Source organism: Papaver somniferum, chromosome 3 (assembly GCF_003573695.1).
Source record: "Papaver somniferum cultivar HN1 chromosome 3, ASM357369v1, whole genome shotgun sequence".
Lineage (NCBI taxonomy): Eukaryota > Viridiplantae > Streptophyta > Magnoliopsida > Ranunculales > Papaveraceae > Papaver > Papaver somniferum.
The window spans coordinates 46,846,929-46,873,785 of NC_039360.1; the positions used below are offsets into that span (position 1 = coordinate 46,846,929).

Consider the following 26,857-nt stretch of genomic DNA (forward strand, 5'->3'; position numbering starts at 1 on the left):
CAAATATTTTTAAATCACGGTTCAAATGGACGAGTAAAAAATAGTTTGAAACTAGTTTCATCCTAGCTTAAATTTAAAAAATAGCAAGGATGAAACTGGATACATCCTGTGTAAATTAAAAATAAGAAAAATATTTGAAAATGGGCACGATGAAACTGGTTATATCCTGCCTATTTTTACATTTTGTCCATTTAAACAGTATCAAAATCTAACTGTCCATTTCACTCAGGAATTGTTGATTTTGATCTTTTTAACCAATTTTGTGTATTGTATCGCATATGTATAGTTGTATGTACATTATTTCGAGAATGCTGTGGAAATTTCTTCTTAAATAGCAAGTAGGTAAATTTTACCTTCGATGTTCCCAAATCATTGGCAAGTCCGAAAATCATAGATGCCCAATAGGTGAGATCTGAGTAGTGCTGGTTGTTATCCGTCCAGTTTAGCGCTTCTTTTGTAATCTCATTATCTCCTGACAGACAATAAGCATGAAGGCTTACCAAAGGTCCTGCTACAGAAATGGATCCATTTTTTGTATACTCTACTAGTGTTGGTGTGTATTCACCGTAGAACCATGTTGCCTCTACCATCAGTGCTTTGCAGAATTCTGCCCACAGAAAATGCAAGATATTCTTACTAACCACTTATATTTATTTAATTTGGTAAACATCTATTGAATTTTTTTTCGAGAATATATAAGTTGTAGGTGAATACTTTTTTCTTTAAGCACGGCAGGACATCCAAAGCATCCCTTTTAAGAATCTCGAAGGCCATCTCGTTGACAGTGTTATAGAGAGCGAGGAAACATATCTTCATGTACTGTGGAAGGTTTTCTATTGTGTTTATGTCCCATCTGTAAAACAAGATATTGGTTAGAAAGAACAAAACTAGTCATGAAAATCCAAGGTGACCAAACTTGTGGTACAAAAATTCCACTCAAATGTTGGGATCTATTAAAACTCCATCGTAAACAAAATTGATACAAAAATTCCAAATTTTTAAAAATGGATACAAAAATTCCAAATTTAAATGTTGGTTTCATCAAATTTTATTTTGGTTTCATCATAAAATTTGATGAAACCAACATTTAAATTTGGGATTTTTGTGTTAATTTTGTTTTGATGGGGTTTTTGTGTTACTTTTGTTTTGATGAGTTTTTTGTGGAAGGATGGTGACACCTCTGGGGTTATAACTCGTGGATCCTAGAAAAGAAATTTAGAAGTATGTATAAATTATTTAATGGCAAAAATAGAGGGTATTTATAACATTCCCACCATATTAAGTATTCTCGGTACGAGTGAGCTTCTAATGTAAAAAAATAAATTCAAAGAGCACTAGCGAGCAACAATTTATATGTGCAACTACCTTTCAACTGCTTCTGTGAATAGTTTGAGCTCCTCTAGAGAACCATAAACATCGTAAACGTCATCAATTACGCTAACGAAATAACCGACTCTAGTGAGTTGCCTCCTCACGTTTCCGAACTTAGGCTCAGACCAAAGCCCCGTACACCATAAAGAGCACTCTGCTAGTCTGTTTCTTGCAAAGCTTAGTGTTTCGTTAAGGCCCAAATCCGTCACCCACCTAATTCACAGCAAGAACCATATTTCAATTTTAAGGAAATAATGTTTTCATACATCTATCACAATAATATTTACTGTAGTACTTTTTTGTCAAAGGACAAAATAAGATTTTCTATGTAATTTTTTTAAGTGTTATTCCTTTAATCCGTGGGAGAACCCCACTTGTCTCCATCGTAAGATAGTTGTGTGCCTTTAAGTACCGACTACCAAGTACTGAGGTCGGTGTACCTTGAAGCGCATTAAAGTTCTTGCTGATATGTTGCTTGCACCACATTGAAGTCCAACTTAGTCAATTCAAGCAAGGAAGGCGTCATATCTTGTTTCATCTGATACATCTCTATGCACCATCTGACCTCCATTCTCGGTACTCTCCACAACAAAGGCAGCTCTAATGAATGACTAATCTCATCTTTGATATTTTTCGACGTACTATGAATTTCATCATCATTTCCTCCCTTGATATAATCCTTGAGATGTCTACTTGTGAACTCTTGGATTTGGTTCAAGATTTCTTCGCCTTCGCAAGCATAGAAGGAAGCTTCATACAGACTCAAAAGTCCTTCGACATCCATGCTATAGCTCTCCTCTTTGAAGCGCATAAACACATCTGTGCACGTACAGTCATCTAACACATGATTATGGTTTCGAGAGAGGGGGGGAGAGAGACAAATGTATAATTCAGTCATCTGTGCGCTTAAAAGTCCTTCAACATCCATGCTATAGCTCTCCCCAACAAACTTCGATGCTTGACCTCCCACAGCATGCCACATCGAGAAGATATAGCGGACCGCCAATAATAAGTGGCATCCTTTTCCATATCTTGCAACGCCTCAGTACTTGAGTTTGAGTTTGGGAAGAAACATGAAGCGAGTATCCATAAAATAAATACCTTAGCAAATTTTGTATCTTTAGCAGGGTCATATACCCTTACCAGGATCGTTACCACAATGCAATTCGTTGACTATAAATGCCTTTAAACCGGAATTAGCAATTCCGCCCCCTCTCAAAACTGAATGATTTCATTGTGTTGTTACTTGGAAGTACAATGGAAGCACATCTTTGTATCGTTGGTCGGCTAACCAACTATCTTGGTCAAATGGAGGATCATCTCCCGCTCCAGAAGGTATCCCAAGTAGGAAATACAAATCTAATGGTGCCATGCCTAAAAATAAAAAACAATTTATTCATTTCATTTGTAATATTCGTATTGATTGCATAAATATAATTCAAAGGATAAAACATAGCTATTTCGAAGTCATGAAAATGAAACGTGTGTGTAGTATACCACCAACGCTACATCAATAAACCCACCAGTTTGGGCGAATTTTTATGCACATTGATATGGTACAAAGTAAACCAAGGAAATCGATCGAAAATAAGTTTAACACCACGAGGAAGTTGGTCATAAACTTTATGAACTTCGTACCAACCACCTCTTGTTTTCTGTAGAGAACTATCCCGCTCAACCTTTGTCAACAGATGACCTTCACTAATTGCTAATTCCAGACATGAGAGCATTCGTGCATTGTTATCTTCCTCTCTCCGTTAAAACTTCACTGTGTTTATTTTTAGGTGGTTTTCTATTTCTTTGTCGAATAAAATCTTGAGATCGAGGAGCCATGGTAATTAAATGGGTGTTAAATTTTTGTTTGGAAAACTGTATAGAAGATTGAACTTTGTTGAAAAGATGTAGAGAAGATTGGATTTGAGTTGAAAAGATGTAGAAAATATTGGATTTGAGTTGATATTATGTAGAGAAGAAAAGAAGTTGTTGTGAGTAGAGAAGATTGAAGTTGAGTTGAATTTATAGGGAGTTGGAAATGTGACCGTTTTTTTGCAAATGAAAATTTACCGTTGTCGAGCCACATTGAGACGAGGCTCGTCTCAATTAGAACTGAGGCTCGTCTCAATTGGAACTGAGGCTCGTCGCAATTGGAGCTGAGTATCGATTCAGCTGGAGCCGATCGTCTCAAAATACAACGGTCGAATTTCGTTGTCTCGATAAACACCTAGTCCACTGCCCAAAATTAACTTTGACCATCCACCTGGCCTGCCAAACACTCTAATTAGATGTGTCCCACTGGTGCTTGATAAGTTTTGAGAAGACCAGAAGTCGTTGATATTCAAACTAAAATCAAACGTCATTCATGTTTTCAAGGATCATCATGGGTAAAACAAGCCTAAACGTCTACTAAACGTGTTATCCAGGGACAGCAAGACTACCAATACAGACATGCTAATGTGATTCCAGGAGAAAATCGTGGCCTAGAAACAAGATTCATCTTATCTATCCTAGTCCACATTTCTCTTATCTTTTTGAATCACCACCTTTTTCATCTTTTCAAATATAGAAATGTTAGGTCCGTGACTGCAACTAAGTGTCCTAGGCTCTTATTGGTCCATAACTCCATACATATGTCCTTTCGGTCGTTCCCTTGCCTATTAGGCACCTGTCGGACTTTTCATTTTTTTCTGTGTTTTCCTTTTCTGCTCTGGGTCGACTTTTGTGTGGTTATATCATGTTTAATGGTTACGGAAGAACTGAGGAAATACAGATGGAAGAAACTGGCATAATTTGAAACTCTTGTAGAAAATGGTAATACTAAGAGCAGTGTTGAAGACAACTGCTCGGTTGGGATTTTCACATACTTGTCGTGAGGGGAATGCATGTGCATATGTTTTGGCAAAATGGGGAGCTATTGCTAGCCTTCCTCGTTGATGCTGATTCAATGCGATGGTTTGAATGATATGGAAGAATCTATGTATTAAAGTGATGACAGATCCATTGATTATTATCTCTGACTATGAGGGGTACGTCTCCTAAACAATCAGGGATCATTTATTTAAGACTTCACACGTCCTTGTGCAATGTATGCGAGACAAGACAACCAAAGAGTGACTGCTCCCCCCAATTCCCTTTCTTTCCATGTGAGGACGAGGCCCCAGATGTCAAGTTCACACTGCCGGTAATTTGTGGTATAAAATATCACAAATTTGGTTAAAAAGACCAAAATTAACAATTCCGTGATGAAATAGACAGTTAGATTTTGATATTGTTTAAATGGACAAAAATGTAAAAATAGACAGGATGTAACCAGTTTCATTGTGCCCATTTTCAAATATTTTTTCATATTTTTAATTTACACAGGATGTATCCAGTTTCATCCTTGTTATTTTTTAAATTTAAACTATCCTTACTATTTTTCTTTTGTCATTTCACCCAAACTATTTTTTACTCGTCCATTTGATTTAAAAATATTTGAAAAAATGAACCATTTTCCCAAAAAATATCACAAATTTGACTGCATCACCCCATTTTTACAACCCAAAAGATCTAAAAGCCGGATTCTCTCCCGATTTGAAAATTGATGGTACCAAGACAAGATCCGAAACCTGTTAAACAGTAGATCACGATGACAACCACTAAGGCATGTGGTAGTTGGTTTCCGTTTTGGAAAATCTTTTAGAAGAAACAAACAAAACATATATTTTTAGTTCGGTTTTTGCACCACCACATATTAAATTCTCAACAATCATAATCCAAAACAATTTTTACTTTTTCGACAAATTCTCTGGTGTGTGTCTCCAGACTCTCCACATTTGTGTGGGACGCACTAGTTACCATTAAGGTTTAACATTAACCCAAATGATGCTGTGGGTTTTACTACTATTAAATTATGAGATAATTTCAAACAAATTTATAAAATTTTTAATTTAATATTCTCCATAATATTCAAAACCAAAAAATTTCATATCCAATAACTAGGCCTTATAAAGTAGGATTGATTCGATGGGCCACCAAATTTTTTGGAAAAAGTTTAATATGGATTTTCAGTTATACTATCGGAATATATGGCACATTCCAACTAATCTTTGGTGTGGTTGGAAAACACACAAAAAACTCTTGCAAGTATACAAGGCCAAGTTTTAGTATAGAAAGTAAGCAAGGGATCATTCCACAGAGACTTGGGGTGAATTGAAGTTTCCTAGATAGTCTGAGCTAGTGACAGGCGGTGAACTAAAGAACCAAAGAAACAAAGAAAAATTCAGTGGCAGTGAGCCAAAGGCAGTGGCAAAGAAAAAGAAAAACTTAACCAAAACAGAACATGGGAAAGAAATTGTGGATGGGAAGTGTAAGGAGATGGATGAGAATTCCCTTCACCTAGCTAGTTTGCCTAGGTCAAGTTTTTATCATATGGTTAGTTAACTAACCTTACAGCCTTAGCTAACCCCTAGTATTGGCTGTCTGTTTAAGGCACAACCAATCACAGACTAACTAGGCAGTGGCTTACTAACTAATGTAGCTGATTAACCCCTTAGAGCCACCACTGACCCCTAGCATTAGTGGTCTTCTTACAGCACCACTAATCACAAATCAGTTGGGCTTTTAGGAATCTAACTAGCCTAAGCTATTTTGAGTTCAACAAAAACCATCCTAATAGCTAACCATCATGGTTCAAAGTCTTCTCTGAGGTTTAAACAGGGAAATACATGATCATGTGAGAACATACAAACATGCTAATTAACACAAACATAACATGACAGATGGATACAAAACATCACAGGAACAAACATCACACACAGAACACAACAGGATATTACACTAAACATGAACACAACATGAACAGCACAAAAATGATCATTAACAGAACTTGGTTCTGGACACACTGGCTAATCCAGGCATAAAGTTTTCAACAACACCCACAAGGCTATTTATACCCACAGACCCCATTTCCCCAAAATACAAAATTAGGGTTCTTCACCCAAATAATCCCCAAATTGAAAACATTAAAATAATTGGGATTTCTCACCTAATTCACCTAATTCGGCCATACCCATATCATCTGTTCTTCTCCATGCTTTTTCAATTGAAAATTGGGGGCAATTTCCCAAATACCTAATTTGGCAGAGAAATTAGGGTTTGAAATTAAACTCACCTAACATGTGATTTGACGAGTCTTCTTTCGACCCATTCTTCCCCTTGCTGTTCTGCTCCTCTCCATGCTTTCTAATTGAATTTCCAACTCGTCCTATTTTATTGATTTCTTCCCTAGGTTTTTAGAGAGAAATTAGGGGAGAAAACTATATAATAGGAGGCTAGAACAAGGGGGTAATGATGGAGAAAGATAGGGGTGATGATGGTGGAGGTGTGGTGGTGGCAGTGGAGTTGAAGAAGGTGGTGGCGTACATGGTGGTTGCAGAGCTCTCTGCACATGGTAAGGTGGAGAGGAAGAAGTCGATGGTTTGGGAGAAGGGTGCGTTTGGGTAGCTGGTATAGGGTTTGGTGTTCCAGTGTGGCGGGTTCATCGATTTTTGATGTTCAGCAAGACTAAGCCGTGAGATGTGGAGCTGGTAGGTAGATCGGACGGTGATGCGGAGGCAAGCGAGGAGCGACCGTCGGATGAAGTGATACAACGAAACGAACGGTGCTAGATTAGGTTAGGTGCTGTAGTGTAAGGCGGAGATATCAAACTTTGATGAACAGCAAGGGAGCAACCGTTGGATTCAACTACCATCTAATCTGAAGGCTTGGAATTTCAGCGCTGTGGTGCTTGGCAGAGACTTCAGATTTTGATGCTCTATGAAGGAGCGACCATCGGATGCTTCTGAGAACTGATCTGATGGCTGAGAACGGAGGCGTTTTTGTGTGTAGAAAATGAGGTTGTGCGCACCATTCTTCGCGGCTTCCTTGCGTGATTTCTCCCGGCTTTTCACTACTTTTCTGCTCTTTTTGCTCCGCAAGTCATCCAGACTTTATTTATTACCTAAAAATGCAAAATTAAGTAAGAAAAATATTTATTCTTGAAAACAATGAAAATACAGAATATGGGATAAAATGTAGAATTAATGCACAAAAGATGAGTTAAATGCCAAAAAAAGGGATAAATATATACATTATTTGGCACTCATCAAATACCCCCAAACCTGAATTTTACTTGTCCTCAAGTAAAACAAAACTAAGGAAATCCTAACTATACCACTGTCGCTGGTCTCTCGAATGCATTTAGCGTATGCACTAAGCCTTTTAAACCACTAAGTGTCCCTAGTGGACGAGTGAAGTCTCGTGAAGGTTTGCTTAGAACGTACCTACAAAGTTCTAGGTCAAAATATAAGCTCAGATTCCATCAAACGTGACATGTGCAAAACAGTTTAAGCTCACAGCAAAATGGAGATGTCAATCTAGCTATCGAAGGCACAATCCTAGCACTGATAACAAAAAAAGACATGTGATAAGAGTGTAAAGTGTATCTACACATGTGTAAAGAAAGATCTGAAGTTATGACTACTAATCACCAAGAGATAGTTTCTCAGGCTAAGAACTGAGGTCGAAATCTAGCTAGCTGTCCGGACTTTACGAGAATTGTGAATGAGTTGGAGGTATTTCACAATTACTCGCGTTGTACATCAATGGCATACACCCTCCTTGCTTATTACAATGAAACAACAAAATGACTCTTTACATGACTCTTATTTACATTGACTATTCTCTTTTTATTTTTGGAACAAGAGATGATGGAATTGATAATACTTGATTTTTTTGTATTTTTCTGATATTCATCTTTTTTTTTTTTTTTTTTTTTTTTTTTTTTTTTTTGAGAGAACACTTTTGATACATATACAAAAGGAAACAAAAGATTAAATGACATTTTGCAAGAGGTAGCCCTTTTTGATGCACCCAGTTAAATTCGATGGTTGTTTTTCTTAATGTAACCTCCACCTTCTATCCCAACCAACCAAAGAACAAGCTAGTCAAGTTTCGTTCAGTATTCTAAAGTGATTGGCAATCGTGACTTCCTATCAAACACCTTGAAGATCGAGGCTATACATGTATTGGTAGATCGTGCGCGTGCAAATTTCTTATCACAATGTGAATTGTGCTAGAATCAGGGTGCCTAAATATCTAGACTAAGACTCCTAAAAATTACATATTTGCACAAGAGTCAACATTTCAAGGTAAATGAGCTCCATTTTTATGTTTTTTTTATCATTTTTTAATTTTCATTTTTTCATTTTTTTCAAAAAGAAGGAGTTCTTGTTTTCAATTATGGCATATTATCAAAGTATCTACTTTTCACCCCCAAACCTAAACTAAACATTGTCCTCAATGTTTCAAAATATGAACAAAATTAGAATACAACATATGAAGAGGATCATGTTGAGTAGAGAAAAAGGAAAGAGAATACCCGATTTCGGCGAAAGCAAGATTAGAACTCCGTTATTCAAGGAAAAAAAAATCCAACATATTTCAGCCGAGATCATATTGGATTAGCAAAATATATACAAAAGGAACAAAAAGGGTTTTAAGAAATTTTATCTACTGGATTATATACAAAAATTCACCATACACTAACAATCTAAAGAGTTGAGGATCAACCCAAAAGACAAAGTGTAGAGGTTTCAATAGCTTCACACAATAATAATATGATAGGCATGCAAGTGAAGCTATGAAACAAAATGAGCTACCCCCAAACCTGGATTTTTCAACGGATAAAATTTTGGAAACAAAATCTCGCAGTTTTGGGGGTTCATCATGTACAAGGTCTAACTCGAAATGAACTTTGCTATGGACGGGAAAACATGCAATTTCCAACTGTGGTTCCTCAAAGATATTATATTTAAATGCAAAATGGTACAAGAGGACTTGGGAAGCACACAGTTCCAAACCTAGATTAGGCATTCTCAGAAAAATTGGTTTTACAATATTGGTACAAACCAAATCTAGGTTGGGTGGAAGGCCATCAGATTGTGACTCATGTAGGAGAATAGGTACGTCATTATCAATCAAATCAAAATCTCCTAAATCATCTACACATGTCACATCATGCTCACAATCATCAATCAAATTAGCAAGTTCACACTCAGAATCATCAACATCATTAACATATTTGTCCTCATGCATCGGCAATTCAATGGAAACATCACAATGTGACCTAGGTAGAGAATCAGATACATCACTTATATTTTCATGCATAATAACATTAGTGTCTACAGAAGATTCAACTATTCCTATGTCATGCTCATCTTCACAGAATAATTGTACGAATCCCATGTCAATATCAAAATCATATGAATTACAATGAGTATTAGAAAAAACAACATTCATGAAGGTCGAGGGCGAGAAGCCATATGTTATTGAACCAACAGGTTCCACAATATTTTCATGTTCTTCTAACATATCATCATAATCATCATCATGGTAGCATGCATATTGGTCCTCATTAAAAGTGGTGGTGTCATTAGTCGATTCATGTTCCTCTAAATTAGGTTCATATTCAACATCATTTACATGAATGGGACTAGACACTTCATTAGGGACAACATACATTTCCTCATGAATTTCCTCCTTTTGTAGGTGAAGCAAAATCTGATCTAAATATGCCTGAATTCGTGATGTAGATCTATCGAAGTTTTGCTCACTGAGTTTGAAAGCTTCTGTGGTGGAGTCTAAATTCATGGGAGTACAAAATTCTTCATGTTCAAATTGTGGTGATTGGTACATGTGTGCATGGTCATTAGGGTTTATAAAAGATTGATCGCAACCCTCAAAGGATTGATTATGGTCCCAATGACTACCATTCTCACAATTTATGGGCATTTCATACCTTGGATTTTCTCTAGATTGCCTAAAATTATGCAAAATATGACAATTCTCAACAGGGTGGTCTAAACTACCACATGCGGGACATGCATAGATTTCAGGTTGCCTAAGAAAATTAGATGTGACAGATTCCTCATGTGATTGCATTTCTAAAGCTGCGATTCGATCTTCTAATTGATCGATCAGAGATGATTGTGTGGGTGAGGCACTAGCAAAATGTTCATTTTCACGTTGTGGCGAATGATGCATGTGTGAATAGTCATTAGGGTTCAAGTATTGAGGCTCGGGACTTTGAAAATGTCCATAATAATTCCTATGACTATTGACATCATGGTCTATGGGAGGTTCATAACGTGAAGTATGTCCACACGCAAGTTCTCTAAGGGATTTGTTGTATTCCCCAACTGTAGACCAAGATCTAGACATGATTGGGCTCAAAAGCTAAGTAACTATATTACAAAGCCCAAAATTTGGTTTTTAATGGGTTTGGATTTTTGGGAAAATTTTGGTTTTTATGGGAATAAGCCCACTGTTTTGGTTGTGCTTTGGTGAGGCAATGGGTTTGGAGAATTGTTGTGAAACAGAGCCCAACTTTCGGCCTAGAGTTTGGGTACACGGCCCACTAACGACTTTAGTAAGCCCAGAAACTAATGAAGCCCAGCTGAGTTGGTAGGTTCAGTTAACCTTGTTTAGGTTGTTTGTTGGGTTTTCGAAACCCAAAATTTTGATAGGGACAATCCCACAGTTAAGCTCAAATACAAACCCAAAAGTTAACTTAAATTACAAGCCCAACAAAAAAATGGAAAAAATTATTACAAGCCCACAAATTAAAAATGGAAGCCCACAGGTTGGGTTCTCTTAATGGGTTTAGGCTTACCTTTGAAGCACAGCCCAGCTGCTCAGTTTGGTTGCAAAAGCCCAGTTGGGCTTTAGATCATCTTAAGCTTTGGCTTTTCTGAGGCCCAGTTGGGTATTTCAGTTGCAAAGCCCAGTTGGGCTTTGTTCTTTTTCAGCTGCTTGGAATCAGCCCAGTTGGGCTTTGGATCATAGCAACAGCAGGACCAGCAGGGGGTAGCAGCAGCTTGCCTTTGCACAGCAGCAACAGCTGAGGCACAGCAGCAGGATCAGGAGCAGCAGCAGGAGAAGCAGCTCAGCTCTATTTGGGCTTCACAGCAGCACATCAGCACCAGAGGTTTGTTCTCAGCCTCACAGCAAGGTCACAGCAACAACAGCAGGGGCAACAGCTTCAGCAACAGGAGCAATTCAGCAGCAACAGGCTGCAACAGCAGCACCACAAGCACCTGGCAACTCAGAGAAGAGGTTCAGTTCCCAGAATGATGCAGTTGAAGCAAAGGAGAAGAGATTATGCAAATGATGCAGATGCACTAGAGGTGGTACTAAGTTACAGCTACAGATGCAATATGCAAGATGAGTACACTAAGATGCTTATCAGAACTACACAGCAGGTATGAGCATGCAAAGAACAGCAAGAAAAACTTCAAAAACACGGCAGCCAAGTCCCCGGCAGCGGCGCCAAAAACTTGGTGTGGTTGGAAAACACACAAAAAACTCTTGCAAGTATACAAGGCCAAGTTTTAGTATAGAAAGTAAGCAAGGGATCATTCCACAGAGACTTGGGGTGAATTGAAGTTTCCTAGATAGTCTGAGCTAGTGACAGGCGGTGAACTAAAGAACCAAAGAAACAAAGAAAAATTCAGTGGCAGTGAGCCAAAGGCAGTGGCAAAGAAAAAGAAAAACTTAACCAAAACAGAACATGGGAAAGAAATTGTGGATGGGAAGTGTAAGGAGATGGATGAGAATTCCCTTCACCTAGCTAGTTTGCCTAGGTCAAGTTTTTATCATATGGTTAGTTAACTAACCTTACAGCCTTAGCTAACCCCTAGTATTGGCTGTCTGTTTAAGGCACAACCAATCACAGACTAACTAGGCAGTGGCTTACTAACTAATGTAGCTGATTAACTCCTTAGAGCCACCACTGACCCCTAGCATTAGTGGTCTTCTTACAGCACCACTAATCACAAATCAGTTGGGCTTTTAGGAATCTAACTAGCCTAAGCTATTTTGAGTTCAACAAAAACCATCCTAATAGCTAACCATCATGGTTCAAAGGTCTTCTCTGAGGTTTAAACAGGGAAAATACATGATCATGTGTAGAAACAATACAAACATGCTAATTAACACAAACATAACATGACAGATGGATACAAAACATCACAGGAACAAACATCACACACAGAACACAACAGGATATTACACTAAACATGAACACAACATGAACAGCACAAAAATGATCATTAACAGAACTTGGTTCTGGACACACTGGCTAATCCAGGCATAAAGTTTTCAACAACACCCACAAGGCTATTTATACCCACAGACCCCATTTCCCCAAAATACAAAATTAGGGTTCTTCACCCAAATAATCCCCAAATTGAAAACATTAAAATAATTGGGATTTCTCACCTAATTCACCTAATTCGGCCATACCCATATCATCTCTGTTCTTCTCCATGCTTTTTCAATTGAAAATTGGGGGCAATTTCCCAAATACCTAATTTGGCAGAGAAATTAGGGTTTGAAATTAAACTCACCTAACATGTGATTTGACGAGTCTTCTTTCGACCCATTCTTCCCCTTGCTGTTCTGCTCCTCTCCATGCTTTCTAATTGAATTTCCAACTCGTCCTATTTTATTGATTTCTTCCCTAGGTTTTTAGAGAGAAATTAGGGGAGAAAACTATATAATAGGAGGCTAGAACAAGGGGGTAATGATGGAGAAAGATAGGGGTGATGATGGTGGAGGTGTGGTGGTGGCAGTGGAGTTGAAGAAGGTGGTGGCGTACATGGTGGTTGCAGAGCTCTCTGCACATGGTAAGGTGGAGAGGAAGAAGTCGATGGTTTGGGAGAAGGGTGCGTTTGGGTAGCTGGTATAGGGTTTGGTGTTCCAGTGTGTGGCGGGTTCATCGATTTTTGATGTTCAGCAAGACTAAGCCGTGAGATGTGGAGCTGGTAGGTAGATCGGACGGTGATGCGGAGGCAAGCGAGGAGCGACCGTCGGATGAAGTGATACAACGAAACGAACGGTGCTAGATTAGGTTAGGTGTGTAGTGTAAGGCGGAGATATCAAACTTTGATGAACAGCAAGGGAGCAACCGTTGGATTCAACTACCATCTAATCTGAAGGCTTGGAATTTCAGCGCTGTGGTGCTTGGCAGAGACTTCAGATTTTGATGCTCTATGAAGGAGCGACCATCGGATGCTTCTGAGAACTGATCTGATGGCTGAGAACGGAGGCGTTTTTGTGTGTAGAAAATGAGGTTGTGCGCACCATTCTTCGCGGCTTCCTTGCGTGATTTCTCCCGGCTTTTCACTACTTTTCTGCTCTTTTTGCTCCGCAAGTCATCCAGACTTTATTTATTACCTAAAAATGCAAAATTAAGTAAGAAAAATATTTATTCTTGAAAACAATGAAAATACAGAATGTGGGATAAAATGTAGAATTAATGCACAAAAGATGAGTTAAATGCCAACAAAAAGGGATAAATATATACATTATTTGGCACTCATCAATCTTTCAGAAATTTTTTCTCTCTTCCCAACACACTGAACCCTAACGCTACCTGAGTGAGCCTCAACTGCTCAGATTTGCTCCTTTGGAGCACATCTGCTTCTTTCACTCTTAAATCTTTAGCAGTGGTGTAGAATTAGTTTTTGTTATCTGGTTTTTGCTTTTATTCTCAGTTCAAGAAGTTTTTAGGTTTTCAGTTTGGGAATTTCTAGTGTGATCATATCATGCTCTTGGTTGATTGTTGACTCTATCATGTGATGAGTGGGTTTCGTGTAGGGATGTAAATAATACCCGAAAGTACTCAACCTGTTTGTATCCGCCCGAATCTGCCTGTACCCGGAGGATCCCTACAGCCCGTTACAGGCCGCCCGGCCTGGTTAGTTTAAATTGGGGGGGTCGGGTTTTCCTTAAAATTTAGTAACCTGGCCTGATACCTGCCCAAACAACCCGTCCTGGTACCCGTTTAAATTATCATAAGAGTTCTAGTTTTTCGATGAAGTAAATTATTACATGTTTTCGTTATATTTTGGTTTAAAATTCTTATTTTCATTTGTATTCCACATTTAGAAGATTAATTGCATACGCGTTTTTTAAACTATAGTTCGTTCAGTCTCCAAATTCCAAACAGGAATTAAGTCATCTAGTACAAAAGTTTAAAAGTACAAAAAGCTCGTAGCCAGTTTGACATGCCTGGCCTGTCCTATTAATAAAATGGTCTTTGGGCGGTCTTTGAGCCTCAAAATAGATGCCTTTACCTGGCCTGCCCGGCCTGACGGGATCTTTAGGTAACCAAATATGAATCTTCTAGCCTGGACTGGATTGAAAAACGGGTCAAGCTGCCTGGCCTGACCCAATTCACACCCCTATTTTTTGGTCTGGTTCTTCTAAAAAGAACTTCTCCTGCACCCACCTTGTAGCAACATCAGCAACTAGGGCTGCACATGGGCGGGTATGGGCGGGTATAAGCTAAAACCAACCTCGCACCCACAGACTGCGGTTTTTTTTTTCATAACCAACCCCGCACCCACAAACAGCGGGAGGGTTTCGTTACCCGCTCGCTACGGGTTGGCGGGTATGGGTTTAAACGGGTTTAAACCCGCTTTATATTCAAGTATTTAGAGTAACTTCTATTCTCCTTGATTAAGTGAGAAAAAAAAACCAAAACCCCCAAAATATTCATATCTAGGAAGTTCACAGATGAAGATTAAGTGTTGAATCTATTGATTTTTCGATTGTTGTCGATTTCTGGTGAAGATTCGAAGTTGTTGTTGTCGATTTCTGGTGAAGATTTCTGGTAATTGTCGTTCGTAGGTGAAGAAGAAGAACTGAGGAGGAAGAAGAGGAGAGGCCGAACAGAGAGAAGAGTGTAGAAAGTGAATGAGGGTTATCAGTTATCCTATCTACTAGTATTAGGGTTTCATAATGGACGATTAGGATTAGTTTTATCTAATGGTATATAATCTGCGGGTTATTTGGGCGGGTATGGGCAGGTATTAGCTTAAACCAACCTCGCACCCACAGACAGCGGTTTTTTTTTCATAACCAACCCCGCACCCACAACGGGCGGGTATGGATTAAAAACCCACGGATTTAGCGGGTACGGGTGGGTTTGGGTATCGTGGGCGGGTCTTGTGCAGCCCTAGCAGCAACAAAATCAACTCAAGCAATGACACCGGAAGAAACTACAACAATTCGAACGTCTTCAACAACATCAGCAACAGTTTCAACATCAACAACAACTCAGAGTACTTTCAAATCACAGACTTTGATGTCGATTTAGGCCGATTCAGACATATTTTCAGCAATTCACCCTAACTCAGATTACCTTGGTCACTTTCCCTTGAGAGATGGTTGGATCATTCTATGGTCCTAACATTACTGAATTGCACAGTTTTGTTATTCGGTTTGGTTTTGTGTAAAACAATCTAAATAATGCCATCTAAACATGTTTACATCTTACAGATAACTGATTTGGTTGAAATAACCTAATCTGCTATGTCGCTTCAGTTGAGTTACTCTAATTTTGATGTTTGTCTTTTAAATTATGATGCAGAAAGAGCTTCAATTCACCTTGTTCTTCATTTACTTCTCTAAAGCTTTCCCCTTTTGTTCCTTCAAATTTCCTGCACCATTCCTAAGTATTAGTACTATTTCAGTAGGCAAATTCTTACTTATAAACAATACATCGAAATTTACTTTAACATCATTTTTAAAGGAGGAGCCCATCTTGACACAACAGAACCATTGTGATTATCAGCCGGATTATGCTGGTTAACTGAAATATAAGCTTCACAATCTGTTATATACTGATCTAAAGAAGATATGAACTCCATTTGTATAAACTGCATGTTCTGGAAAATAATTGAACATTTAAGCTTCCAGATGTACCAAAGTACAAATGACACAAACCTAATCCTTACCTCTGTGACATTCTCATGGAAACATATGATGTGGACATACTTTTAAGTTAATCCAAAAAAATCAACAACACTTAAAGATACAACTAGATTATTATCCATCGAAAACCACATTCTCTTGGTTATCACATTGAATAAACAAGTGCTTCATATTTTTATCATGTAAACCACATAAAGGACAGACAAGGTCAATATTATTCAGAAATCTAGTTAGTCTATCTCTTGCGGGTAGCCCATTATGTAGACATTTCCATAAGAAATGCAAAACTTTAGGTGGTAAGTACACCTTCTACAATTTTTTCCATGGGAAACCATTCTTGGAAGAAGTATGAGCTTGCAAATTCTCATGCAACAATAAGTTATAAGCAGATTTAACGGAAAACAAACCATTCTTTGAGTCTATCCAACTAATTTTAACTTTACCAATCATAGAGATTCTAATTTTGCATATTTCATGAATAATATTATTAAAAAAAAGCATTTAGGATGTTCAAGTTCCAAATTTTGTTATCATGATTTATAAGACGGCTAACAATTTTCATTCCTGAGCTTATAAAACTTGATTGTATGGTATGTAGTACCGATCGATGGAACGCATATATATTTATGAATGTGAATACTTTCATCATTGGAAACCTCCCAACAGTAGTGTTCCTCAATGATTTTCCATCCTTGGCAAATACCTCTCAATAACCAGGAACCATTTGGATTAACCTCATCAGACAATGGATCAAAATTACTAAAATATTTATGATTAAGAATTTGAACCCACGGAGCATCAGGTTCTCTAAGTAACCTCCACACCAACTTAGTAAGTAAGGCTCTATTGAAAATAACAGACTGCCTAATATTAAGTCCTCCATTTGGGACCAGCAACATTATCCAAAGGAATGAGATAGAGTCCTCCAGTGTTGTTATCCTTATTCCATTCTGTTTATCAATTTTTTGGGCATAGGAAAAACTAACATCTGACGGGTGGCAAGGGTGCCTAAAACTATTTGGGTAAGAACTGTTTTAGCAGGTTGATTCATCAAAGCTTTCAAATATACCATAAAACGATTCAAAAGAGTACAGGTACCCATAGGGTACTTATCATGCAGACCCATTCTTTTAATATTGAGAATGCCAGTAATGAACACGATAGATTGGATGTTAGTTTTAGGACTAAAAGCATGTCATATGATTTCTCAAAATTAATTGTCTGTCCAGATATTTTACTGAAATTCTTAATAATAATGTTCAAATTTCTTACTTGAGATGGACTGGCCTGAGTAAAAATTAAGCAATCATCTACAAAAGATAAATGTGAAATAGCATGACTAGTAGTAGATACCTTTATCCTGCAAAAGTACTGACTCTCGGCAGATATTAGAGCTTTAGAGAAGATCCATGCATATGATAAAAAAGATAAGGAGATGTTGATCCTATCTCAGACCTCTAAAAAGTCTAAATTGATCTCATGGAGTTCCATTTAAGAGTACAAAAGCGAATACGGTGGTGACTCGTTGAGTTATAAGCTAACACCAGTCAGGATGAAATCCAAAGTTTAGCTAAGCAATCAAGTAAAAATTTCCATTCAATCCTATCAAAAGCCTTTGACATATTTAATGTAATTAACAGCTATCAAACCTTTTTGATTTATGCTTTTTCATTGTATCAACTAACTCATGGGCCATAACTATGTTATCTTTCATAAATCTACATCTAATAAAAGCAGTTTGATATGGAGAAATTATCCTATTAAGAAGAGGCTGAGTCTATTATCAATTAACTTGGTGACTAACTTAGTGACTAATTGGGATAGAATCGGCGGTAGTGTTAGGGCAAGTTATCGTAGGAATAAGAGACAGAAAATTATGATTGTGTTCGATACTATTACTAGACCTGATATATCGTATTTCGGGGTCGCTTTCGCACTCTTCTCTTTTCGTGTGGATGTAGACTGGCCACAGCCGGACTGTAACCAGGTTGAGTGTATACTTCTAAAATCCTTTCAAGAGCCATAACTAACTTAGCTAATAGTTGAGGAGAGATAAATTCCCGGTGAAAGTCCTCATTGTGGCCAACTTAATGGACGCTCAGAAGAAGTTTTTATCCGAATTATTCTGATGGGCTTATATATAATTGTCCATTAACCTGGCTGGACTCGATAACGAATGCAAAAATGCACCCAAAATCCAATTTTGCCATTTTGGAGAAAAACGTGTGATCTACATTTTTCTAGGGTGCATCATCTCTACAACCAAGAAAGAGCAAGTTATTAGAGAGGTACACAGTCCTTAGTAGTACTCACATTGTCAATTTCTTCCCATAAAAGTGACTTTCTACACCCCACACCCTTGCATACAAGAGAGTGAAAATCCTTCACTTTGAGGGCACAAATGAAATTCGAGAAGCATGTCTGGCTGAAATTTTTCAAAATGAAAAAGCACAAACTCAATTTTCTATATACTGCGTACACAGACCAGGAATGAAACCAATTCAGTTATTCTAAGAGATATATCACACACACACGCGCACACACATACAAAGTCAGAGCTTGATCAACTGAGTAGAGACCTCACTCCCTTATTATGGTACAGGTACAAAAATCTTTCTATCAACAGATTCCACTGATCTTCTTTTCAGCATCCACCAGCTTTTTCAAATACTTAGCGGCTCCCTCTGGAGTCTCATCCACTGCACCTTCTCCTCCCTCTACTTCATCAATTACAGCTGCAACATCAGCCATTTTTTTAGCAATCCTACTAGGAAGTTCTACAATCTCCTTCATAACTTTCTCAAAATCGCCTAGAAGACGCTCAGCCAAACTGCGACTGAAATCCTCCCTGATAACAACTCGGAGAACTGCAACATGTTGGGCATCTGCTGGCATAGTATATGCTGGAACAATCCATCCATACTTTCTTAAGCTCTCGGCTATCTCAAACACTGTGTGTTTACTGCTATCTTTGAGAGAAAAGGCCACAAGTGGTACTCCAACGTCCTTTGACAGGATCTCGAAAAAACCCATCTTTTCTAACCCTTTGCTCAACATTTGTGCATTCGCCATGCAGTTTTCCATGATATGCTTGTACCCCTGCATCATTAAAACGATATGTGATTCAAAAAAAATTTAAAAAAACACCAACATATATTTTTGCAGGCATTTGGCATCTTTATGCTTCAGATGTCAGGTAGAAAACCGTAAGGTTCAATTTCCCAATAAGAATCTCAACCCATACATATCCATACATAAACAGGCAATCTAATACAAAAACATTTTGGAGTCCATAGTATGTGAAACCTCTGAGATATAATGATGAAATGAGAACGGTGTCGCTATATCTGTTAGAGATGGTTATGTTGAGAGTGATTCCCACATTCAAGAATAGCTCCCATAAGACAAGTAAGCACAAACAGTAAGAAATGCACAATCCCATACAAATATTACCTCGAAACCAAGACGAATGAACTGGTAGTACTGAGCAATTATTTGACTGGAGCCTGCAAGTTTACCAGAAAAAAGAGATTAATGATTGTTCCTCCAACTGGCTAACTATACCAAATACCAGAAATAATGATAATAGCAATATGCTCAAGGGATTACAGATATTGATAGTCTAAAAACAGGCAAGAGGAAATGCACGGTTTCAGTGAGCTAATATGCACTTCTTCCCTTGTTTGTAATAAAATCCTGGAGAAACTAACTTTTAAATAAGAAAACGAATTACCTTTAGAAAAGTTCAGAGTAAATGTAGGTTGGTCTGCTCCAAGATAGTTAATATGGAAGATCAACTCATCAGGCAAGTCTTCTTTATTCCTCCATACAACCCAGCCAACACCAGCATAAACAAGACCATACTTGTGTCCACTAACATTTATACTCTTAACCAATGGAAGCCTAAAATCCCACTCGAGCTCTGGGTATAGGAAGGGAGCAATAAACCCACCACTGGCAGCGTCAACATGGATTGGTGTGTCATACCCCGTCTCTTTATTTTTTGCAGTGAGGAGATCATTTAAGGTCTTAACATCCTCAAATTCCCCAGTTAAGGTAGAACCTAAGATAGCAGCTACACATATTGTATTTTCATCCACCATATCCACCGCTTTTACAGGGTCCATCACATAATATCCCTCCGTGAGCTTTACCTCCTTCAGTTCGACCTCAAAATACCTAGCAAATTTCTCCCAGCACACCTGAAAAACAAAAATAAGACCCCAACTGTGGTTAGCCCTAGTTAAAATTGCCATTGTTAAGAAGAATGATCAAATGATCAAGCCAAAACCAGATAATCCTCTTGACCAGAGCAGTACAGAACATCAACTTCCAAGTCATGATGTTGGCAAGAACGTGTTTAGACATAGAGAAGGACTACATCAAAGGTTTTAGCAAGAATGGATCTGAATACAAGAATATCGTAACCTGATAAGCAAGTTATGATGATTTTGCCATTTGAATCCATCCCAGTATTTTAGAGGGTAATGACATGGCTTAACTTTAAATGATGTCTCCACTGGAACATGAAGTAGTTAAGAACTGACATTTCTTCCATCCAAAGGTATAATGTGAGTAAAAAATGGCAAGGACGAGTTGGTGTACAAGGAATTCTTAACCATGACAAAAACCAAGTGCTTATGTTTAGCTTATTTCATAGAAAACCTGAAATTCTGAAATCAGAATTCCCCTCCAGGTGCATGAAGAAGCTTTGGCGCGGATAAATGACATTCTTAATTACTTGAACTGGCATTCTAATCTAAGATTACCTAAAGAGTTAACAAGATAATAACTGATGAAGGATATAGCTAAGAAATGCGAATCAGCACAACTCTTTCCAGGTTTAAATGAGGACTTATAGAGCTACTGTGTCATGTTAGGTTTATACCAATATGGATGCAAATGACTAATTACAGTATTCTATTTTATTTATACCTGAACATTTGCACCCGTGACAATGTTAGGCTTGTCGAAAGGTTTGCCTTCAGCCTTTCTTTTGTTCTGCCACTTCCTCTTGAATGCTAGTCCAGCTAGCATTATAGCCTCAGAGGAACCTACTGTCCCGACTCCAATTGCTGTTTCTTCATCCCCACATGGTGCATTGAAGAGGTGGGCGATTATATTAACACACCGGTTCTGCCAAATTCAAAAATACACGTTAACTCTACAGACTGTATAAAATATGCTTCAAAAATACACGTTAACTCCATTTCTGTTCCAAGCAAACTCCATGTAATATAATACTAACTACGCTACATTGATATATGTATTGCTACCCAAAATAAATGACCTTGGAAGCAGGCTTAACTAAAATGGCAATGAACTCTAAGACGACCTGCCCTGATGTAGGCTAATCTCAGGAAATTCAATCAAGAAAACACTGAAATATGCCTGTACTCTGACATAATATTAGCTGAAGGGAGTGAATAATGCTTATGCATTTCATCACTAAGTACCACCACCCATCTACTCCTCGAGGCAGTGGTATCTCAGAAACACATTCAAGTCAAAGTGTTAAATGTGCTACTATCAAGTCACATCTGGGTGAATCACTTTAGTACTTTTTTAGGGAGTAGAGTGCATCTAAAAATGCCCATCAAGCGCATTAAAAACTTTGTCCTAATTGCGCTTGTTTATATGCTGCCTGCCACCTTATGAACTAGATAGCTGGTGGTGCTTAAATGAAAAAAAAGTAGATTAGCATTTCTTAAGATGGAATCCTAAATTCTACACACCACTCCAGCAGGCACATCATAGCCTCAAAATGTGTCACTTAAATTTTTTACCTCATATGAGGCTAGCATGAGTAAAAGTATAAGACAAAGAACCCACGTGGCCAAATGACCTGTCAGATGCAAGTTGGGTCTCCACGGTTGTAGCATTAGTAGCTGTACCAGTTAATCTAGTTAAAGAGTGTTTATTATTGAACCTTCTTGTGTTAGGGGGAGGGTTTGAAGGTGTGTTAATCCACCAAATGATCACCCTAAACTCGTCTACCGGGAAACGTTAAATGGCAAAATTGGTTTTTCCAAAAAAAAAATTGTGAACTTTCCAAATTAAACCAAGAATTTCATTTTTCTAAGAATGGAAAAAGCTAAATACTCAAAATTTCTTCAAAATATTGGAACAAAGGAGACAAAAAAACAGTACTGGGAAGAAGAACAAAGATCACCGGTTCTGATCATCAGAATTCAGATTTCAACAGTAACTTAGAAACAAAAAAGAAATCTTTTCTAACCAAACTTGAAGACTTGAAGTAAATTAAAAAAAAAAAAAAAAAAAGGTTACCTGAAGTTCAGTAGTAATAGGATACTCATCCATGTCAACATAATTCTTGTTAACAGAGTCCATAATGAGCTTATCACATTCAGGTTCCATCCAAGTGGTAACAAATGAAGCAAGATTCAGCCTTGGGTTACCATCTAACATCAACTCATCATGTATGATCTGATAAGCTGCGTCTTTAGGTGTGGAGTTATCTGGCATCCTAAATTTTGGGAGACAATGCGTAACATATCTGGATGCAAATGTAGACTGAATGGATGACTGCGAATCACCTATTGCCGATGAAATCACCATTTTTAGTCCAAATTCCGATGGAGTGACAAAAAGAAACCAGAAGAATTTAGAGCGACTAAAAACAGTGAAAAATGCTGATTGTTGTTGATAAGTAGTGGCTTTTCTTCTTTGTTTTTATAGGACCAGCCTGACTGAACTTCTCTGTTTAGAGATTAAGAGGTGGGAATGGGAATGGGATGGGCCGTTAAGATATGATATTAAATGCTATGGAAAGAAGATGGAGAGTCGACCAATAAGATGGTGCCATCTAATGTCATTTAAAAAAACAAGAAAAGGCTACTACCGACATGTCATAAAATATCTATTTTTACATGTGGCTTTAACTTCGACTCATTTTAGCTACGTAGTTTAAACTTTACCGTGGGGCGTGGACATCTTGGTTTCCGGATAACCATGTTTTGAAATCGTGAGACACGTTGTAACGGGTTTTAACGGCCATGAAAATGTTCGGGCCAGCAAAACGCGTTATGTCGAAGAAAAAAAGAGCTGAAAGAAAACTTATATTATGGGGATGGCCATGTTTGCAAAATCAAGCTAACAGTCTAAGTTGAACGTGAGGTGAGACTGTTGAGTTCACCGGTCTGATACTAATCTAGAATGTAGATAGAAGCTTGTTGTTTAGGACATCTAAATCTAGTTATCCTCACATGCTACATTCATTCATTCTTTCGCATAGATTTCCTTTAGAAAAGAATAAAACACAAAAGCATGGATCACATGGTCAAGTAGAGTGAAAGCATAGTGCATAGATAGTGAATACAAGTCACAAAAAGATGATTACGCACTGACATTATTCCCGAAGGACAATGTAAATTTTTGACCTTTCACCTTTTCAGCCGAATCTACATAACCTGATCATGTCTTTGTGAGAGTTTTATAAAAATTGCACAAAAAAAGCTAGTCTTGTTTTTACGCTTAATCGTATACAGTCACGTTAAGATTTTTAACGATGCTCTGTGTATATTGGGATTTTCCCCTTGTTTCACCGTATGATGATGGTGTTAAGGTTGATCTTCCTCCCGTTTCCTTTTCTTATTCAGTACTTTAATCACGAAAGGAAAACTCGGAAAGTCGACAAAGTAGATGAACGACTGTTGGGTAGGAAGTAGGAACTACATTCTTACACGATATATTATTGGAGAGAAGATGGGTTACGTGGTCCAAAAGTTGTGTTGGTTTTAGTTTGCCCCACTGCTTATTTAATACCCACAACTCCTTTGAAATGGAAAAGAAAATCGAAAATGGCCGACCTGAATAAAGAAACACGTCTTATCATGAGAAAAATAAGAACTTTAATGATGTTATGCTGTTTCCAAAGACCCCGCCTATCCACAGGGCCGTGATCTTATTCACACGTCGAATAAATTCACAGGCCCAAATTATTTTACTTTTTCTACTTTTGTTAAGCACACGACTTGCTCCACAATCTTTGCCATTCTCTCAAATTCATCTCTCCTCTTGATCTAGCCATTAACATACAGCACAACAAGACAGTAATAGATATCAATTCAATTGAATCAGTGAACTAAACCTTCTGTGTAATTTTTTGCTCCTTAATCAACTAAAATTTACTTAATCTAGCCATTAGGTTAAACCTTTTTCTACTTTTTGGTCTATCTACATGCAAAGTTGTAAAAGGAAATTTGGCCCTGTATATAACATATATTAGCCCTGTGAACATGAGGGGTCTTTCCAAAAGTGACCAAGGGAAAAATGGAAGTTAGGCATAGCTAATGGGGGCATAAGTTTGTTTGGAGGTGTATCTGAATCTAAATACATAAAAGATAAAATACTTTTTTATCCATATCAATGGCTATGTTTCCGAGCGTATTGGTATTCCTGTTAACAGCCATGGAAAGTTGAAGAAAATGATAATTGTTTATAAAATATGAAAAGTAAGTGGTCGGAGAAAAATGGAGAACACAAATATTATGTGATTCCTTCATTATCGACTTGCATTCAACCAAACCTCGTAAAGTGAAATTATATTACGTTTTATTTTTTATTATTATTATTTTTTTTTCTTTTGAAACAAAAGATTTAATTTATTGAACTAAAGAAGGTACACGATTTGAATCCTCCTGTAACAAAGATATGATCTCACGAGGAGAATGATTGAACTAACTTAGAGAGAGCAACTGCTATTTTATTTCTCTGTTTTGGCACACAATGACATTGCCAAGTAGAGTGATCTCTAAAAACTGACTTAATATCCTGAATTAAATTGAAAGATTTTTGTTAAAGGGAGAGCAAAAAGCAATTCGATGAGTGCAATAATCGTAGTCAACCCACCGACTAGAACCTATTCATTATATTCTTACGACTCAGACCAATTTATCCCTGCCTAATACAGCGACAAATCACAAAACCTGTATCGATTTCAGAAATGACTACAACACCAGCATGATTCGATCACGAATGGGTTTAGATCAAAAATTCTATTTGATTCGTGTTTTGATCTACTAAAATACTTAGTTAATCAATTCACTTGATTAAAATATTCATTCACACTCTTGCCCTAATAAAACAATTCACCATCTTCTGTAAATGGTGAAGAAAAGACGATTTTAAGTCAAAATCTCCCTACCTGAAAGCATTTTATTAATCAAACAAATACAGTAGTATCAGTGGATTCGTCATGTGTTTACCTATCAGATGATTATTATTTGAGTTTAAAAAATCCCATTTCAAAATAGAAAAACAAAAATCAGGACATCAAATCTACCTCTGATCAAGTTTGGGAGACTTCTGTTTTTCTAAACTACACCTTTCTCTGTATCTAATTTGGGTTAACAGATTTGTATGATTTGGGTGTCTTTATTACTTTGATCAGTCGATAGGTTGTATGATTGGGGTGTCTTTATTTTGAGTGTCTTTATTTGGGTGGTTAACAGATTTGTATGATTTGAGTATCTTTATTACTTTGATCAGTCATGGAGGAAGAACAAGAAGATGAAGGAGTCTGATAAAAAAAATTAGCCAAAATATAAAAAATGGATTGATGGGAAGGCGGGGAAGGATGGTTACTGTACGAGGAAGAAGATCGAGTAAATAGGTAATAATGTAACATCGGGTATCCCACAGGGGTAATCTGGTCTGAGTCGGAAAAATTGATTGACCAGGTCATAATTAATGAGTTAACAACGATTTTTGTACTCCTTGATCGTTTTTTGCTCTCCCTTTAACAAAAATCAATTGAAAAGTCTCCAATCTATGGAAAAAAGGTCTTTATTAACCGCATCTGCTACTACTTTCCAATTCAGCTCAAACAGAATGTTCTCTATCTTCATGTCTCTAGCCCATTTCACTACTTCCCACAGACCCGTACACTCTGCACGTTCTGCATTCTTAGTTGTCCTTAGGTGGATGCACCTAGCTGCTTACTGGATACCTTCATGATTTCGAACAATTAATTTAATGCCTCCTGAATTATCAACATTATTAAAGGAACCATCACAATTCATAGTAAGCATATTAAGAGGAGGAGGTAGCCAATGAATATTCAATATGTTCACTCTAGGGTTTTTGGGAGGAATAGGTTGGTTTTGTGAAGAATGTTCTTCAAAGAACAGATTGCATCTTCTTGTTATTTTATCTGGTGTAGAATTGTTGTTTTGGAAGACTTTATCACATCTCTCCGACTAGATGCATCATGCCACAATGCGTCTTTTAATCAAATCCATCTCTGAAATTTGCCTATTGTAAAGAGATTCAAACCAGCTAATAACCCAATCTGACAAATTGTTTGAATAACTAGAAGACCATCCCGATGTTGAGAACCAAACCACACTTGAGAGATTGCAGTTCATAATGATGTGTTCAGGTGATTCTAGATCATGTTCACAGAAAGGACATGTTGTATCGATACCAGGAATGACTGTACTAAGGGCTATTCTAGTTGGGAGAAGATCTGAAACACTCTTCCAAGTAAATTTTCGAACTTGGGGTAGCATTGGACATAGAGTTTTGTAAACTTTTTGCAGCCTTGGACCTACTGATTCTATTTGAAGAGTATCTTCATACATTCTCATGTAACATGACTTGACTGAGAAGATTTCATTCTTACAACCATACCAGTCTATCTTCGTTATTAACATGGATAGATATAAGA

The 26,857-nt window shown here is 37.5% G+C and overlaps 1 protein-coding gene and 1 pseudogene across 1 annotated transcript; both read right to left on the reverse strand.

Moving 5' to 3' along the window:
- Nucleotides 1–555: 555 nt before the first annotated feature.
- On the reverse strand, nucleotides 556–2,516 carry LOC113356072 (annotated as a pseudogene).
- Nucleotides 2,517–18,492: 15,976 nt separating this feature from the next.
- On the reverse strand, nucleotides 18,493–22,915 carry LOC113356073 (glutamate decarboxylase 4-like). Its single transcript, XM_026599081.1, has 5 exons — nucleotides 22,456–22,915; nucleotides 21,103–21,303; nucleotides 19,901–20,369; nucleotides 19,621–19,673; nucleotides 18,493–19,266 (listed from the first exon to the last, which is right to left on the reverse strand). The coding sequence occupies exons 1-5, from the start codon at nucleotides 22,744–22,746 to the stop codon at nucleotides 18,787–18,789; spliced, it is 1,494 nt and encodes a 497-aa protein (XP_026454866.1). The 5' UTR covers nucleotides 22,747–22,915; the 3' UTR covers nucleotides 18,493–18,786.
- Between the last annotated feature and the right edge of the window lie 3,942 nt (nucleotides 22,916–26,857).

What these genes read in the sequence shown, in the direction of transcription:
- LOC113356073 (XM_026599081.1), bottom strand. Translation starts at nt 22,746, where the DNA reads ATGGTGATTTCATCGGCAATAGGTGATTCGCAGTCATCCATTCAGTCT. An exon ending in TCACGGGTGCAAATGTTCAG is followed by an intron (nt 20,370 to 21,102) that starts GTATAAATAAAA and finishes TTTGTTTTTCAG; the next exon opens with GTGTGCTGGGAGAAATTTGC. An exon ending in TCATTCGTCTTGGTTTCGAG is followed by an intron (nt 19,267 to 19,620) that starts GTAATATTTGTA and finishes TTAATGATGCAG; the next exon opens with GGGTACAAGCATATCATGGA.